General features: G+C 37.7%; 2 gene segments (V, D, J or C); both read right to left on the reverse strand.

Annotated features, from left to right (window-relative positions):
* Nucleotides 1–6800: 6800 nt before the first annotated feature.
* LOC140520312 (immunoglobulin kappa variable 3-11-like) lies at nt 6801–7483 on the reverse strand. The segment is given in 2 exon segments: nt 6801–7183; nt 7401–7483. Coding segments are annotated over 2 exon segments (438 nt in total).
* An 8613-nt stretch (nt 7484–16096) lies between these two features.
* On the reverse strand, nt 16097–16789 carry LOC140520321 (immunoglobulin kappa variable 3-11-like). The segment is given in 2 exon segments: nt 16097–16479; nt 16713–16789. Coding segments are annotated over 2 exon segments (438 nt in total).
* Nucleotides 16790–17214: the final 425 nt, after the last annotated feature.

A 17214-nucleotide genomic window follows, 5' to 3' on the forward strand; every position in this document is an offset into this window, starting at 1 on the left:
CCCTGAAATAAAGCTCAACCCTTGTTCGACTATGGAACATCCTTTCTCTCATATGAGCATCCGGTTTTGGCCAACCGAAGACCTCGGAGGTGAGGTAAGAAGACTCGGGTAGCCCACACACAGGCTGCTAGGCTTGGCAAGTGGGGAAAGCTAGAGGGAGAAAAAAAGTGAATGCTTGGTAAATGAAAAAATAAAATAATAAAATTTAATAAAACAAATTCTGTGGGAGTAAAAAGAACAAGTGTCCAAGCAACTTTTTATCACAGTGACACATACTGGTAACAAGTGGCACATGCATTTCAGATTTTTTTAAGCTCTTCTTTACTTAGGATTTTACTTTTTATTCTTTCTTTGTATTCTTTTTAAATTACTATAACTTTTATTACCAAAAACCTTTCAACTCCTTCCCATGTTATTCTGCTAAAATATTTGACCAAAGTTCAAGGCACCAAATGATAGCAGTGGGGGGGGGGGGGGGCGAGACGGGGTGTGCATGTCTATTACATACAACTCCAGATAACAAATACAGGCAGCTAGGTTAGAGAACCAGGTCTAGATTCAGGAAGACCTGGGTTCAAATACAAAATATATCTACTAGAGGGCATTATTTACAACCATCTGGAAGAGGGAATGGAAAAATACTGAGCTTCTCCAAATTTGTAATCAGATTGGGGAAGTGCTATGGCTTCCCAACTTTCCATGTTTGTAAAGAAAAAGTCCCAGCTTTCCAATGTGCTAGTGATGCTCACAACTTTCCTGGGGTTATACAAGGGAAATTGATGGACATTGACGTGTTATCTGTCACACAAACTCTTAGATCTAGGCTTTGAGCACAGTAACGGCTCATTCTTGTGAGAAATAAAAATATGGAATTTTAATGTTTCTCAGTTTACTCAAACTTAACTAACAAGAGGAATATAATTGATCTTATTGATGATTTCAATTGCTATGGGGTCTTTAGGACCCACATGGGCACATCTAGGAATTTATAACTGGAGATCCATGGGAAGAGGGAAGAGCAAAAGAATGTAAAAAGCAAATAAAGCCTCATAGGCATATATGACATAGCCAGTTAATACATATGAACATGAGTCTTGCGAGGGAATTCTCCCTCCTAATTGCCTGGCCAGTGCCAGGAGGATGGTCTTGAGTTGTTCTTTCAAGTGAGGATCAAAGGTGCATATGACTATTCCCCTTGCTTTTCTACAGATGAAGGCTCACTTTGATTCCGTAAGGGAACAAGGGATAAACCTTCAAAATACAAAGATCCTAAAAAAGAGAGAAAGCCATTAATTATTTGGTTGTATATACGCTTCCTAGTAAGCAACATTAATTCATTTGTATTCCCCAGAAATGGTCCTTGAAGTCATGAAATTTTAAGTAAAAATATCCTTATGTATATCACAAGAAAGGGCATAAAAACCACAAGCCTAAAAAACACTATGAAACGAATCACTGTAGGCATAGTTTAAGGGTCCCTACAATGATTCTGTCATAGAAAAAATTGTAAGCTCTTGAGATAAGTCTGCAAGCATCTACCACATTACCAATTCCTGTCCTCACACTGAAGCTTTCTAATATCCATATATTCATAGATTTCTATCCAGTATGTATTCTCTGATGCATAACAACATTGGGACTCTCAAGGAAAGAATGTGAGATAAAAGGGAAGCTTAAGTGATGTCTGATCCCATTCCTCTTTCCATCTTTGTTTATACTTCTACTTGAGCACCCCAACAAAGGGAAACCCCATGCCTCTGTCCCCATTTATTGCTAATGTTTCCTTGCCCTTCCATTTTCTGTCTTCTTTCAGCACCAACAGAACAGAAACTATAATTCTTCTATGTCATTGCAGCACCTCTATGACCCCGTATGACATTAGGTTTCTTAAACCACCCTTTTACCACCCCGATGGTTGGAATGTAAATATTTCTTCGATAGAAAATCCCTTCTGATTGTTAACTTGGGTTTACCTGTTTTTCTTGTGTCTATTTATTTATTTCAGATGTCCCTTCCTTTCAGTTTTCTTATCACAAATATTTGAAAATCCTAAATGTCATAACATGCACATATTTTTTCCTTATAGGATTATACTGAGTATCTGTTGCTAGGTAATTTATGATTATAGATCTTAATCTCTTGTTTTTGGGATGTCTAGGCTCCTTGAAAGTGATGGCTGGTAAATTTTGGGCAGTCCTGACTGTGGCTCCTCCATGCTTGACTTCCTTCTTTCTGATTGCTTTTTATGCAGCAAAGTTTTTCAATGATTTCTTGGACAAAAAGATACCCAGGTTATTCTTTTGGTCATATATTTCAGGTTTACAATGATTCTGAAGTTATCTGTCATTGATCTGATTTTGCCCCAGGTTGGTGGTTCTTGATTAGACATACATTTTGCTTTCTTCCAATTTCCTCATCTTTTCACTTTGTTTTAATAATTATGGGAATAGCTGTCCCTTATATAGAACTTACTATAAGCCAGGCGTTATGCTTTACCACTTTACAAATATAATCTCATTTGATTCTCACAAAAACCCTTGGAGGTTGAAATTATTATGATCCTCATTTTACAATTGAGGAACTACTGGAAAATAGAGGTTAAGTGCCTTGCCCAAGGTCCCACAGCTGATAAGTGTCTGAGGCTGGATTTGAACTCAGATTTTCCTGATTCTGGGCCCAGTCTTCTAAGTGCTTCACAAATTATCTGCCAAATTAATTTTGTCTTTTGAAGTCATAGACTTCAGTTTTCTCAAATTTTTAATATTCAGATAACTTTCAGTTTAAGCACTGCTATACATGGGCATATACATAAACATATATATATGTATAGACCCACATAACAATCACATACACACTTATAGAAATGTTTCAGCATTCACACACACACATCCATCTAAATCTACACCCTTCAGTCTCTTCCTCACGGGCTGACATGTAAACCCTGGGAAAATATTTTGGTCTTTGGTCTTTGATCTTTGCCTTAGTATTTCTTGCTTTGTTTTAGGTGGATGGATTAAAAGTTCACATACTGTGAGCTTGAAATGTCTGCAGAGCAAGTCGCTCAGAGTCTGGGCCTTGACTCATAACAGATTTTTCCAGATAGCCCAAAATTCATCACCTACAGTACTCATACCAGCAGTAGCTGACAGGAAGACTTATGTAACTACTATTTACTATTTACATTCACTCTGAGCTGGGAGGGCCCAAGAATAGCCATTAAGTGGTGCTTGGGCAGCGACCTATGGTTGTCCAATCTATGAGATCCAGAGTGAAATGGGTTTCAGGTTTGGTCTTGGTCTTTGAGAAAAGGAAAAAAGGCAGGAAGGAAGGCAGGAAGGAAGAAAGGAAGGAAGGAAGGAAGGAAGGAAGGAAGGAAGGAAGGAAGGAAGGAAGGAAGGAAGGAAGGAAGGAAGGAATATAGACAGTATATCCCAGGTTAGCTATGAAAATTTACCTGCCTTTCGAGAGAAGAGGAAGAGGAAGGAGAAGGTGCACAATGGACTAGATTTGAAAAGACAGTAACCAAGTAACCAAGAAAACTTAAATATCTTGCAACAAAAGATCAAAGGAGCACAACAGTTATCACATCAATAGTAACTGACATCAAACCACTTTGTATCCTAGTGACCCATTCTCAGTGTCCATTTAAACAGCACAGTTTGAGTCCCAGATGTTTTATGTAAGTATCTGGTCCCTAGATATCTTCTCTTGGACAATAGGCTTTCCTCTTAGGACAGCTCTAAAAAGGGCTCTGGTTCCAAATCTAAAGCTTCCTAGATAATTCTCATTTATTACACTTTAGTACAATCACTTCAATTTGGTTCTTAAATCTTAAAGTCAGAGAATTACAGCTTATATACAATTTGCTGTTCTATCCTTATCTAAAATCTGCACATAACATGAGAATCTTTAAAAGTTTATGAGGGTCCAACCATAAAATGAGTTCTTCTCTCTTTTAAAATTATCTGACAAATAGTTTTGAGGTAAAAAAATTCCCTTTCTTTACCATTATCAACACAATTTATGTGTAAAATCCTTGATCTAATTTTTGAGAAATAATTACCAAAACATACTCAAAGCTGGAATTTCCACAACATATGAATTGGGAGATAATAATATACATATGTATACAGTTCTTAGAGAAAAGAGTGTAAACCTGTCGCTTTCTCAAATTTTACTATTCCATTTAATTAGAAAACTTTGCATTACATCTATATCTTATTACTTTGTAGAACCATTTACCCCTTAGGAAGATATCATCCCTACATTATAATTTGACCAAAAATACAGATTAAAATTGTAAGATGTTCATACTTTCATTCTATCATAATAACTCTGAGATGTTCCACTATCAATTTATTATTTAATAAATTTAGTATTGTACTTACAAAACATCTTGATTATAGAAATTTTCTACAAAAGAAAAAAGGACATAAGCATAAGAATGGAATGTATCATAATGGTAGGGTAACTCCCTTAACTCTGGTTCCAGGCATGAGTCACGTGTGACAGCCAATCATGTAGTCACAGGGTGTTAAAAGCAAAGCTCAGGATTCACCAGGTGGGAATTTTCCTTTTCAGAAAGGAAATAGCATGGGGGGAAACAGAGTCATGAGGACCCTTCCTTAGGCAATATCAAAGTCATCACCAAAACTTTTCCCAAACACAGACATACATGGATAGCTGAATAGACTAGAAACCAGAATCCAATAACATGTTTTTTACAAGAAACAAACTTGAAACAGAAAGATACACACAGAGTTAAAATAAGGGGCTGGAATAGAATCTATTAGGCTTCAGCTAAAGTACTGTTTTTTTAAAGGCATTTGAAGGAATTATAAGCTCAAAGAAAGCCAAATTAAAATAAGTGTAATTAAAAAAGGTAAGTAGGGAAATTGCATCTTACTTAAAGGAAAGCAACAGAGAATGAAATAATATCAATATCTACCATACATGAACCAAATGTCCTAGTATTCAAATTCCTGAAAGTCAGATGAACTGCAAGAAGAAATAGATGATAAAAATATGCTAGTGAATGTCCTCCACTTTCCCCTCTCAGAGGCAGAAAAACTATAAAATAAATGAGAAAAATGTTTTAGATGAATGGAATTTTTGAGGGGAAGGGGAAGATGAGGCAATTAGGGTTAAGTGACTTGCCCAAGGTCACACAGCTAGTAAGTGTCACATGCCTGGGGGCATATTAGAACTCAGGTCCTCCTGACTCCAGGGCTGCCTCTCTGTTCACTTCCTTACCTTCCTGACCCTGAATGGAAGTGTTTAAAGTTAGACATGATAGACTTCTGGGAAAAGCTGGGAGGAGAAATGAGCATACCATTATCTCAGCGGCACATTAGCATCTATACAAAACCTGACCATGTGTAAGGGCAGGAAAATGTCACAAACAAATTCAGAGAAGCAGAAATATTGGTGATGCTCTTTTCAGACCGTAATGAAATAACTATGACATTTAATAAAGAATAAATTAAAACTTAATTGGAAAATAATCTATTCAATAAGAAAGAGTAGGTAAAAGAACAATTCATAGAAGCAACTGATAATTTCATTAAGGAGCATGACAACAATGAGACAAAATTCCAAAATTTGTGATATGCAGGCAAAGCAATACTTAGGGGAAATTTTAAATCTCTAAACACATGTATCAGTAAAAGGGAGAAAGAGCAGATCAATTGTGGAAAATAAAGTTCTGCTGTCCACATTCCTAGGTGATAGGGATTGTGACCTAGCATGGACAGGTTAGAGGTCAGAGACTAAGCCACAGGCTCAAGGAGCTGTGTGAGGAAGGGCCTATCAGAGAGGAACACATGGAGTCACATGGTCAGGGGATGGTGTCACAGGACATCCAAAGTTCAGAAAACAGGATAAGAAGCCTCATCTTCCTCCATGGGTTGTAGTCTTCCTCTAATCTTCCTGTAATCTTACTGGGGGAGACGACCCATCCATTCAGGGGAAATGGACAGAAAGATTAATAAAGGCCTTCCTGATTTCACAACAGATATTATTCTTTACTTAAGGTGAGCATGTTTCTCTCTGTTGGGGACTTGCTAAATGGGCTCACTTCTAACGTCAATGAACTGGACATGGAACTAAAAAATCAGGAAAGCAACAAATTTAAAATCCCTAATTAAACATCAAAATGGAAATTTTGAAAATCATATGAGAAATTAACAAAATTAAAAATAAAAAAATATTGTACTTATAGAAGTAGGAACTGGTTTCATGAAGAAACCAGTAAAAATAGGTAAACCACTGAGTAATTTGATTAAGAAAAAAGGCAGAAGAAAACCAAATTACCAGTATCAAAAATGAAAAGGGGAATGTGCCACCACTGAAAATGCAACTAAAACAATTATTGGGAGTAATGTTGTTCAATTATATGCAGGTAAAACTAACAATCTACATGAAATGAATAAATATTTACAAAATGGCCCAGATGAACACAAGTGGAAATAAAATACTAATATAACCCTCTCCTAGAAAAACAGGGAAGGCATGTTCAATGGGACAGGAAGTGGAGGCTACACCCCAGTAGGGAAGGGTTCTTAAACCCAAAAAGGGTTGTTTCTGTTTTACCCTAAAGGCAATAAGGTTAGCCACTAGAGTGTCATCTGGGGTTGTTGCTTAGTTTGTTTGTGTTTTTTTCTGAATGACGTGGATTATGTCATGGACCCTTTGCTTAGCTTTGCTAAGGTTTACGTAAGATGTAACTACCAAGATAGAATGGGCTTTGTGGGAAGAAGAAGTGAGATTAGCCTTTACTTGAAAGCAGAGTCTGTTTAGACTCAGAGACTAAAGGAAGTAATTGCTCCCTTGGGTGGAGACAGCTGAACTGCCTGGGGAGTTTTTGTGCAGGGCTGGAGCACTGTGGGAGACCAATTTTTATACTGCGAACAGTAATAAACTCCAACATCATCAGCTTCCACAGGGCTGATGGTGAGAGTATAATCTGTTCCAGACCCGCTGCCCTTGAACCGGGATGGGATCCCAGGGTACAGGTTGGATGTGTAGTAGATGAGTGACTTGGGAGACTGACCAGGTTTTTGTTGGTGCCATGCTAAATACTTGCTGATGTCCTGACTAGCCCTACAGGAGATGGTGACTGTGTCTCCTAGAGCCACAGACAGGGAAGTTGGAGACTGGGTCAACACAATCTGTCCACTGGCATCTATAATGAAAGAGAAAACACAAATGTCACCAACTGTTGACTAGATTTTTCACCAAAAGACTTTTGAATAGAACCAGCTAGACCAGTTTTACTGGGAGAGCCATATTATACACTAAAAAAAGAGAATATTTTAAAACCCCAGAAACAGGTTCTGAATGATCTAAAAAGAGAAGTATGTGAATAATGCCATGGCAAACTCATGTCTATCCATCCTCACCTGGAATCACGAGCAGAAGGAGGCAGAAGAACTGAGCTGGGAACATCATCTCCATGTTGTGTTCTGTCCAGTGCTGATCCCTGGGCAAGTGAATAACAACATACTCTGATAAAGGTTCTGTGCAATAGGAATAGGTTGGGGGTGGAGATAGGGGAGAGTATGCAAAGCAGCCTGGTCTTTTATAGGGGAAAGGAGGATGATCTGGCAATTATCATCAGTATTATGATACTGATTTATGAAATTGGCACCCATTGAATTTCTTTGTGTTGTCTTTGTACTGGCTCATAGTGAAGATATTTCAACATGGTTGAAAAATCTTCACTGGGATGATGAATGTGAACAAGGTCACGTTACTCTTTAGTGAAAAATGATGAAACAGATAAAAAGGAATGAAGGCATCCCCAAAGTGGAAATGAACCTGCCCAAATGCCCATTGTTTCACAGTCATGTTCTACTGATGCGATCTGGCTCTGAATGAAATCACCATTATCTTCAATTAAGTGAGGAGAGAATATTTTGACCAGAGATGGGGGAACCTGCAGCCCCAAGACCATATATGACTTTCTTGGTCCTTGGGTACAGCCTTCTAACTGAGTCCAAGTTTTACAGAACAAATCTTTTTATTAAGGGGATTTGGTCTGTGAAGTTTGGATTCAATCAAAGAGTCACACTTGAGGACCTAGAGGCCACATGTTACCTTGAGGCTGCAGGTTCCCCACCCCTGATCTAGGGATTAAGGGCTCACTGGTTGATTGTCAGGAATGGAACATGTCATAGAGAATTCAAAGATAATAAAGAAATTGAAAAGGCCTTTGAATTTTGCATCAATGCAGCTTGTGAAAAAAAAGGGTGGAAAACATGCAATATAATCTCTGCATCTTGAAAATATTAGTATCTACCAGGCACCCCCAAAAAATCAGATATCAAGAATTATATGACTGGAGTTCCCTAGCCTTTGTAAACCAACAAGAAGTCCCCATAGAACATATGCAAATGCCACAGTATCCCTGAGGATTCAATGAGTAATTTGTACTCAAACAAGACCACTGTCACAGACAAAAACTTTGCCCACAGTTCCCTAGACATAGCCTTGATCCATAAGCAAGGACTCAGGGACAAAGGCACCCTTTCCCAATAAGCAGCCTTAGTTTTTCACTCCTATGAACTAAGTTCATTTCTGGGGGGATCTTAAGTTAAGGTCTTCCCAAGCTCTCTGGATCATTTTTGTGCATCTCAGAGTCCCAAAAGAAAGCTATTGAAGCCTAGGCTGTTCCCCATCCCCAGTTGCACTGATGCAGTCATGGAATTCTAATTACAAATAACATGTTCATTGTTAAGAAGACGTTAACCCTGCTTTCCTTTTATGAAAGGTCAACATCTTTCTCAGATTGCATCAGAAGTACGTGAAAATCACTGCCTGATATAAATATTTATCTACTCTGTGACACATGGGGTATGGGAAGACAAAGTTAAATGGATCAGCTTTAGCATGAAGCAGTCAGTCTGCATGGTCACACTACAGGAAGTTCTTCAGTCCAGTAGACCTGAGAAGTTCCCTCAAATACCTCCCTTATACATTGAGAGAGAGTGGAGAAAAGAAGGTAGGTTGATGAGAAGAGGGAGTAAGAAATCATGTACAGAGTAAAACCAGAAAATTGCCAAAACAAAGAAAGAGAGAGAAATCTTGAGAGAATAGGAAAGAAGGATGTTATGAAGTAATCCAATGTTGTGTATAAGCACCAGAAGATTGTTGACAAGCCAGTGTCTGGAGGATCTATGAGAGAACATACTACCAAGAAAGAATTCAGCAATATTTTGAAAAATAAGATAGAAAAATAGTCGTAAGAAAAATCCTACTTCCTTCAAGAAAGCTTTCCTAGCCTTCCTTAATGCTCCTGCCTTTCAATGGTTGATTATCTTCCATTTTTCCAGTATGTGTCTTGTCCATACATAGTTGTGTGCATGTTGTGACCTCCATTTGACTGTAAGCTCCTTCTGAAGAGGGATTGATGTTAGTATTAGTAGTGATGATGGTGTGGTGATAGTGGTAGTAGCAGTAGTAGTAGCAGTACTAGTAGTAATAATAGTAGTAGTAGTAGTAGTGGTAGTGGTGGTGGTGGTGGTGGTAGTAGTAGCAGTACTAGTAGTAATAATAGTAGTAGTAGTAGAAGTAGTGGTGGTGTGGTAGCAGTAGTAGTAACAGTAGTAGTAGTAGTAACAGTAGTAGTAGTAGTGATAGTAGTAGTAGTAGTAGTAGTAGTAGTGATGGTGGAGGGAGGAAGGGAAGATGGAAGAAGAAGAAGAAGATTAAGGAAACTTACAATTGTTGTAATGGTTGTAGGGGTGGTAGTAGTGGCAGCAGTGGAACAGCAATAGTAGTAGTAGTAGGGGTGGTAGTATTGGTGGTATTAGTGGTAGAAGAATTGGAAGAGGAAGAGGAAAACACAGATTAGATAGATAGAAAGACAGTTATACTTATAATGGTGAGGGTAATACTAGTAGTAGTAAAAGTGGTAATAGTGGTCATAGTAGTGGAAGCAGTGATAGTAGGAGTAGTGGTGGTGGCACTGATGGTGGTAGTGGTGATGGTGGTGATGGTAGTAGTAGTAGTAGTAGTAGTAGTAGTAGTAGTAGTAGTAGTAGTAGCAGTAGTAGTAGTAGCAGTAGTGGTGGTGGTGGTGGTAGTGGTGGCTGCTGTTGCTATTGTTTTAGTAGTTGTACTAGCAGTGGAGAAGAAATAGTAGTAGCAGCAGCAGCAGCAGCAGCTAACATTGCTATAACACTTTGAGGTTTCCTAAGTGCTTTATATATGTTAACTCAATGATGCTCACAGTGACCCAGTGAGGCAACTGCTATTATATCCACTTTACAGAGAGGGAAACTGAAGCTGATAAAGGGCATGATTTGCCCAGAATCACATAGCCAATATCTGAAGCAAACTTCAAACTCAGGTCCTCTAAGTTCAGTCCTGCAGCCATTACTCTACTTAAATGCCTTTTTTTCTGTCTTTCTTTGTATCCCCCGCACTTATCTCAGTTTCTGGCACACAGGACAGGTTTAATAAATGTTGACAGACATATTTCCATTGGCAGGATCTAAAAGACAAATAAGCTGTAGGGAGATCAGAGCAGGGCTCCATAATAGCCTTTATGAGGCATTTTGCAAAGAACTTTATACTTCATTTCATTTGATCCCCACAACAACCCTGGAAGGTAAAGTGTTATTATGAATCTCCATTTTACAGTTGAGGAAACTGAGCCTCAGAGAGGTTAAACATCATGTACAGGGCCACACAGCAAGCAAGTGTCCAAGACCAGGTATGAACTCAGGTCTTTCTGACTCCAGGTCCAGTCATTTAGCCACCCACAAAAACTGACTGTTTAAGCTGGAACCCACTGCCTGATGAACTGATGATGGGAGCAAGAGACCCAGTAAACCCAGAACAAGCCTCTGGTAATGACTGGAAATTGACAGTCTATGGAAATAAGAATTTCCCAGAGAAAAGTGTTTCTCATCTAAATGAGTTTTCTCATGTGGGAGCACTAAGGGTTCTCTTTATAGTAATGACGACAGTGAATGAATTTTTGCCAAATTCAAACTTGTCCTTTTGTTTTAATTGTCTTTATAAAACTAAATCAAAATCCAATAATATTTTTTAAAACTGTCTTAGTCTGCAGCATTTTCCCCAAAACATTTTTACGTAATCCCTACATCACTGCTTGCTGCATTTTCCCAAGATCATTAAAAGTTTCCATGTTAGTCTAATCTGTCAGCCTTGATCTGTTATTTTTGCATTTCCAGGTGAGTAATTAGGTCAGGGATTCTTCCTTATATTCTTCCATAGGCTTGTTATAAATTTGAAATCAGTTTGGAAGTAGTAATCCCATTGCTCCAGTTTGCAAAAGTCACATAATGTAGGCTTGGGATCAGGAAGACAAGTTCCAACCCAGCTTCAGACACTGGCTGTGGGAACCTGGGCAAGTCACTAATCTGCTTATCTCAGTTTCCTCAACTGTAAAATTAGGATAATAATAGCACCTATACCCCAAGGTTCTCTTGAGGATCAAATGAGATATTTGTAAAAGTGCTTACCACAGTGACACATAGTAGGCACTATATAAATGCTTGTTATAAATGAAATAGGTGTTATTATTAAAGTGTTGTATTTGAGGTGAAAGGAAGAGGAAATAATCATCTTTTTTCTTAATCTCTTGAAACTAAATTCTGGTTTGGGAGAAGGAAGGATAGACCTGATATGTAAGGTATGCTGTCAAATGAGTCACTGATATTCCTTGTTTTGTCATCAACTATCCCTAACTGCAAAAGGTATCTTCTTTGTTGAGTTCTACTTTAATTATGATATGACCTTCTCTAATTAGGTCATCTATTCATTTGGAGTTTATCTTGGTATTGGATGTGAGATACAAATTTACTTTTCCCATCTCTGGTTTAGTTCACTCCAACTCATAGCCCAGAAATCTAAGTAACATTCTTAGACACCTTCTTCACCACTACTTACTTTCTCAAATTAGCCTTTCTGTTTGGAATAAATACCATGGTTTTGATGAGAAAGAGTGATAAAAGATCACATGAGACCCCAAGTCCTTCACTTTCTGTTTCAGGACTCTGACCCTTAGCCATACTTCCTATGTTCTCAGAATCATTACTAACCATGAGATTCCATAGGAGTGGATTGTTGACAGTAGGCTAAGGTCTGCATCTTATATTTGGGTCCATCCAATTGTTTTTGAGGAATGTTTATGTAAATTATGAAAACCATTAAAACCAAGTGTTGAAATAAGTTGATACTATGATCAAACTTTCCAATTGCTCTATGACAAAGTGTTAAGCCAAGATCTTTAAAAAGTAATGAAATATTCCTTCACATTACTCTCCTAAAAATAGTTAAAAATATCACTTAGAATCATACAATTATAGGATTTCAGAATTGCCACTCTTTTTCCATCTTCCATGGAACTTTTTGAATTCAACTTTAAATATAACTCCATACTATGAGTTTTGGTGTTAGTTGTCTGTCCCTCCCAGTTTTGTGTCATTTATAAATTTGGTAAGTATGCCATCCATGACTTGAAGCCACTGATTTTTTTAAAAAATGCTATTTATTATAGTAGTAATGACAAAGATCCCTGAGGCATCACACTAGAGACCATCTTTGCTTCCTATTAACAGTGATTTTCATTGTGTCTGATGATTCAACTGGTTGCAAATCCATACACCTATACATTATCTAGCCTATATCTCTTCATCTTTTCCATGGGATTCTCATCATAGATGTTGTCAAATATCCCTGAAATCTAGGTACACTAGAAGATCGAGAGTATTCTGCTGTTGCTCAGAGTTAATAATCTTGCTGAAGAAAGGTAATTAAGTTTGTCTGCTAGGACTTTTTCTTCACTCTATGATAACTTGAAGTGATCATTGGCACCTATTTAAAATGATCACAAACCATATTACTGCATCAATAAATTCTAGAATTTTAATAGCAAGTGAATCAAGCTCAGTGGTCTGTTTCAAGTCTGAATATTCTATTTGTCTTTCTCTGAAAATCCTGACATTTGTCCATTTTCAATTGTATGACTATTCATTCTTTCTTTGATTTTTTTTGTAGCTCACTAAAAGTAGATTGGTAGCCATTCCTGCAAGTTTCTTCAGTATTCTGGAAAAATGGCCTCCAATCTATTTTGATTATGTACTAGAAAAGTTTTAACCCTAAGTTTTCTGGGAATATATACTTCAAATCAGTACCAGGCAAAAGCAATTTAAAAAAAGACAGTCTTTACTTGGGGGCACTCTGGCTGGCTTCTGTTTGCTGCATTTGATGCCAATTCAAAGTCCATGATCCTAGACAACTTTAGAGTTAATAATTCCTCGTAACTTCCATTTAGACTCTAATGGGGAGCCTCTTCCTATGGTCTAAGCATGCTATTTGTGTTATAACGTCAATATTCTAAAAAACAGTTTCTAAACACTGGAGAACTCTGACCAACTGCATGATGGACCATGACTCCAGAGAGGTTATAAAGTCCCGATCATTTAATGAGGGAGCCATAAAAGACTAATGCACAGAATAAAATATTAATTTTTGGATGTGATTCCTATGGGAATGTTTAGGTTGAATGTACTTATGTGATATGGGGGATTTCACATTTTTTCTAAATTTCTTTTTCAGTGAGTGGGGAAAGCTAGAGGGAGAAAAAAGTGAATGCTTGGTAAATGAAAAATAAAATAATAAATTATAATAAAACAAATTCTATGGCAATACAAAGAACAAGTGTACAGTTGACTTTTTATCACAGTGACACCTACTGGTAAGAAGTGGCACATGCATTTCAGATTTTTTTAAGCTTTACTTAGGAGTTTACTTTTTCATTTTTCTTGTATTCTTTTTAAATTACAATAACTTTTATTACGAAAAAACTTCCCAACTCCTTCAGATGTTATTTAGCTAAATTATTTGACCAAAGTTCAAGGCAAGCAAATGGTAGTTTGTGTCTGTACGTCTGTGTGCTTGTGTGTGTGTGTACATGTCTATTACATAGAACTCCAGATAACAAATACAAGCAGCTAGATTAGAGAACCAGGCCTAGATTCAGGATGGCTTCGGATCAAATCCAAAATATATCTACTACAGGACTTTATTTACAACCATCTGGAAGAGGGCATAGAAAAGCACTGAGCTTCTCCAAATTTGTATTCAGATTGGGGAAATGCTATGGCTTGCCAACTTTCCATGTCTGTAAAGAAAATGTCCCAGCTTTACAATGTGCTAGTGATGCTCACAACATTCCTGGAGTTATAGGAAGGAAATTGATGGAGATTGAGGTGTTATCTGTAACACAACTCTTAAATCTAAGTTTTGAGCACAGTAATTGCTCATTCTTATAAAAAATAAAAATATGGAATTTTAATGTTTCTCAGTTTACTCAAAGTTAAGGAAAAAGGGGGACAGAATTGATCTTATTTATGATTTCAATTGCTATGGGGCCTTTAGGACTCACATGGGCACATCTAGTAATTTATAACTATAGATCCATGGGTAGAGGAAAAGCAAAAGAATGCAAACAGCAAATAAAGCCTCATAGGCATATGTGACATAGCCAATTAAAACACATGAACATGAGTCTTGTGAGGGAATTCTCCCTCCCAATTGTCTGGCCAAAGCCAGCAGGATGGTCTTGAGTTGTTCTTTCAAGGGAAGATCAAACGTGCATATAATTATTCCCCTTGCATTTCTACAGATGAATGCTCACTTTGATTCCATAAGGGAACAAAGTATAAACCTTCAATACACAAAAATCCGAAAAAAGAGAGAAAGCCATTAATTATTTGGTTTTATATATGCTTCCTAGCAAGTAACACCGATTCATTTATATTCCTCAGAAATGGTTCTTGAAGTCATGAAATTTTAAGTAAAAATATCCTTATCTATATCACAAGAAAGGGCATAAAAACCACAAGCCTAAAAACCATCATGAAACAAATCACTGCAGGTACAGTCTAAGGGTCCCTGCAACAATTCTGTCATAGAATAACTTGTAAGCCCTTGAGTTACTTCTTCAGGCATCCAACACATTCCCAACTCATGTCCTCACACTGAAGGTTTCCTACTATCCACATATTCATAGATTTCTATCCAGTATATATTCTCTAATGCAAAACTATATTGGGACTCTCAAGGAAAGACTGTGAGATAAAAGTGAAGCTTAAGTGATATCTGATCCTCTTCTTCTTTCCATCTTTGTTTATGCTTCTACTTCTGCACCCCAACAAAGGGACACCCTGTGCCTCTGTCCCCTATTTATTGCTAATGTCTCCTTGCCCGTCTATTTTGTATTTTCTCTCAGCACCAACAGAACATAAACCATAATTCTTCTTTCTCATTGGAGCACCTCTATGACCCTTTATGACATTAGGATTCTTAAACTCCCCTATTATCACCCCAAATGTTAGAATGTAAATATTTCTTTGATAGAAAATCTCTTCTGATTGTTAACTTGGGTTTACCTTTTTTCTTTATGTCTATTTGTTTATTTCAGATGTCTCAGTTTTCTTATCATAAATATTTGAAAATCATCAATATCATAACATCCACATATTTTTTCCTTATAAGATTATATTGAGTATTTGTCGCTAGGTTATTTGTAATTATAGATCTTAATCTCTTGCTTTTGGGATGTGTAGTTTCCTTGAAAGTGATGGCTGGTAAATTTTGGGCAGCCCTGACTGTGCCTTCTCCATGCTTGACTTCCTTCTTTCTGATTGCTTTTTTGTAGCTATATTTTTCAATGATTTCCTGGACAAAAAGATACCCAGGTTATTCTTTTGGTCATAGATTTCTGGTTTACAATGATTCTTAAGTCATCTGTCACTGGTCTTTTTTCCCCCGGTTAGTGGTTCTTCATTAGACATACATTTTGGTTTCTTCTAATTTCCTCAGTCTAACACAAAAAGGGTTGTTTCTGTTTTACCCTAAGGGCAATAAGTTTGGCCACTAGAGTTGTTATCTGGGACTGTTGCTTAGCTTGTTTCTGTTTTTTTCTCAAAGATTTAGATTATGATGTGGACACTTTACCTAGCTTTCTTAATGTTTATGTAAGATGTAAATGCCGAGATAGGATGGGCTTTGTGGGAAGAAGTGAGGTTAACCTTTACCAGAGAGCAGAGTTTGTTTAGACTCAGAGATTAAAGAAAGTAACTGCACCCCTGGGAAGAGACAGCTGAACAGCCTGGGGAGTTTTTGTGCAGGGCTGGAGCACTGTGGGAGGTCTACTGCTATACTGCATACAATAATAAACTCCAACATCATCAGCCTCCACACTACTGATGGTGAGAGTATAATCTGTTCCAGACCCACTGCCCCCGAACCGGGATGGGATCCCAGAGTACAGGTTGGATGTGTAATAGATGAGTGACTTTGGAGACTGACCATGTTTTTGTTGGTGCCATTCTAAATACTTGCTAATGTCCTGACTTGCCCTGCAGGAGATGGTGACTGTGTCTCCTGGAGTCACAGACAGGGAAGTTGGAGACTGGGTCATCACAATCTGTCCATTGGCATCTATAATGAAAAAGAAAACACAAATGTCACCAACTGTTCACTAGATTTTTCACCAAAACACTTTTGAATAGAAACAGCTAGACCAATTTTACTAGGAGAGATATATACACAAAAAAAAAGAGAATATTTTAAAACCCCAGAAACAGCTTCTGAATCATCTGAAAGGAGAACCATGTGGATAACCATAAGAATGTGAATAATCCCACGGCACACTCCTTTCTATCCATCCACACCTGGTAATATGAGCAGGAGGAGGCAGAAGAACTGAGCTGGGGACATCATCTCCATATTGTGCTCTGTCCAGTGCTGATCCCTGGGAAAGTGAATAACAACACCCTCTGATAAAGGTTCTGTGCAATAGAAATACTTTGGGGGTGGAGATAGGGGAGAGTATGCAAAGCAGCCTGGTCTTTTATAGGGGAAAGGAGGATGGTTTGGTAATTATCATCAGTATTATAATACTGATTTATGAAATTGGCACCCATTGAATTTTTTTGTGTTGTCCTTCCACTGGCTCATAGTGAAGATGTTTCAACATGGTTGGGAAACCTTCATTGTGATGATGAATGTGAACAAGATCCAGTTACTCTTTAGTGGAAAATGATGAAACAGATAAAAAGGAATGAAGGCATCCCCAAAGTGGAAATCCTGCCCAAATGCCCATTGTTTCACAGTCATGTTCTAGGGATGCTATCTGGCTCTGAATCAAACCACCTTTATCTTCAATTAAGTGAG

Source organism: Notamacropus eugenii, chromosome 1, assembly GCF_028372415.1.
Source record: "Notamacropus eugenii isolate mMacEug1 chromosome 1, mMacEug1.pri_v2, whole genome shotgun sequence".
Classification (NCBI taxonomy): Eukaryota; Metazoa; Chordata; class Mammalia; order Diprotodontia; family Macropodidae; genus Notamacropus; species Notamacropus eugenii.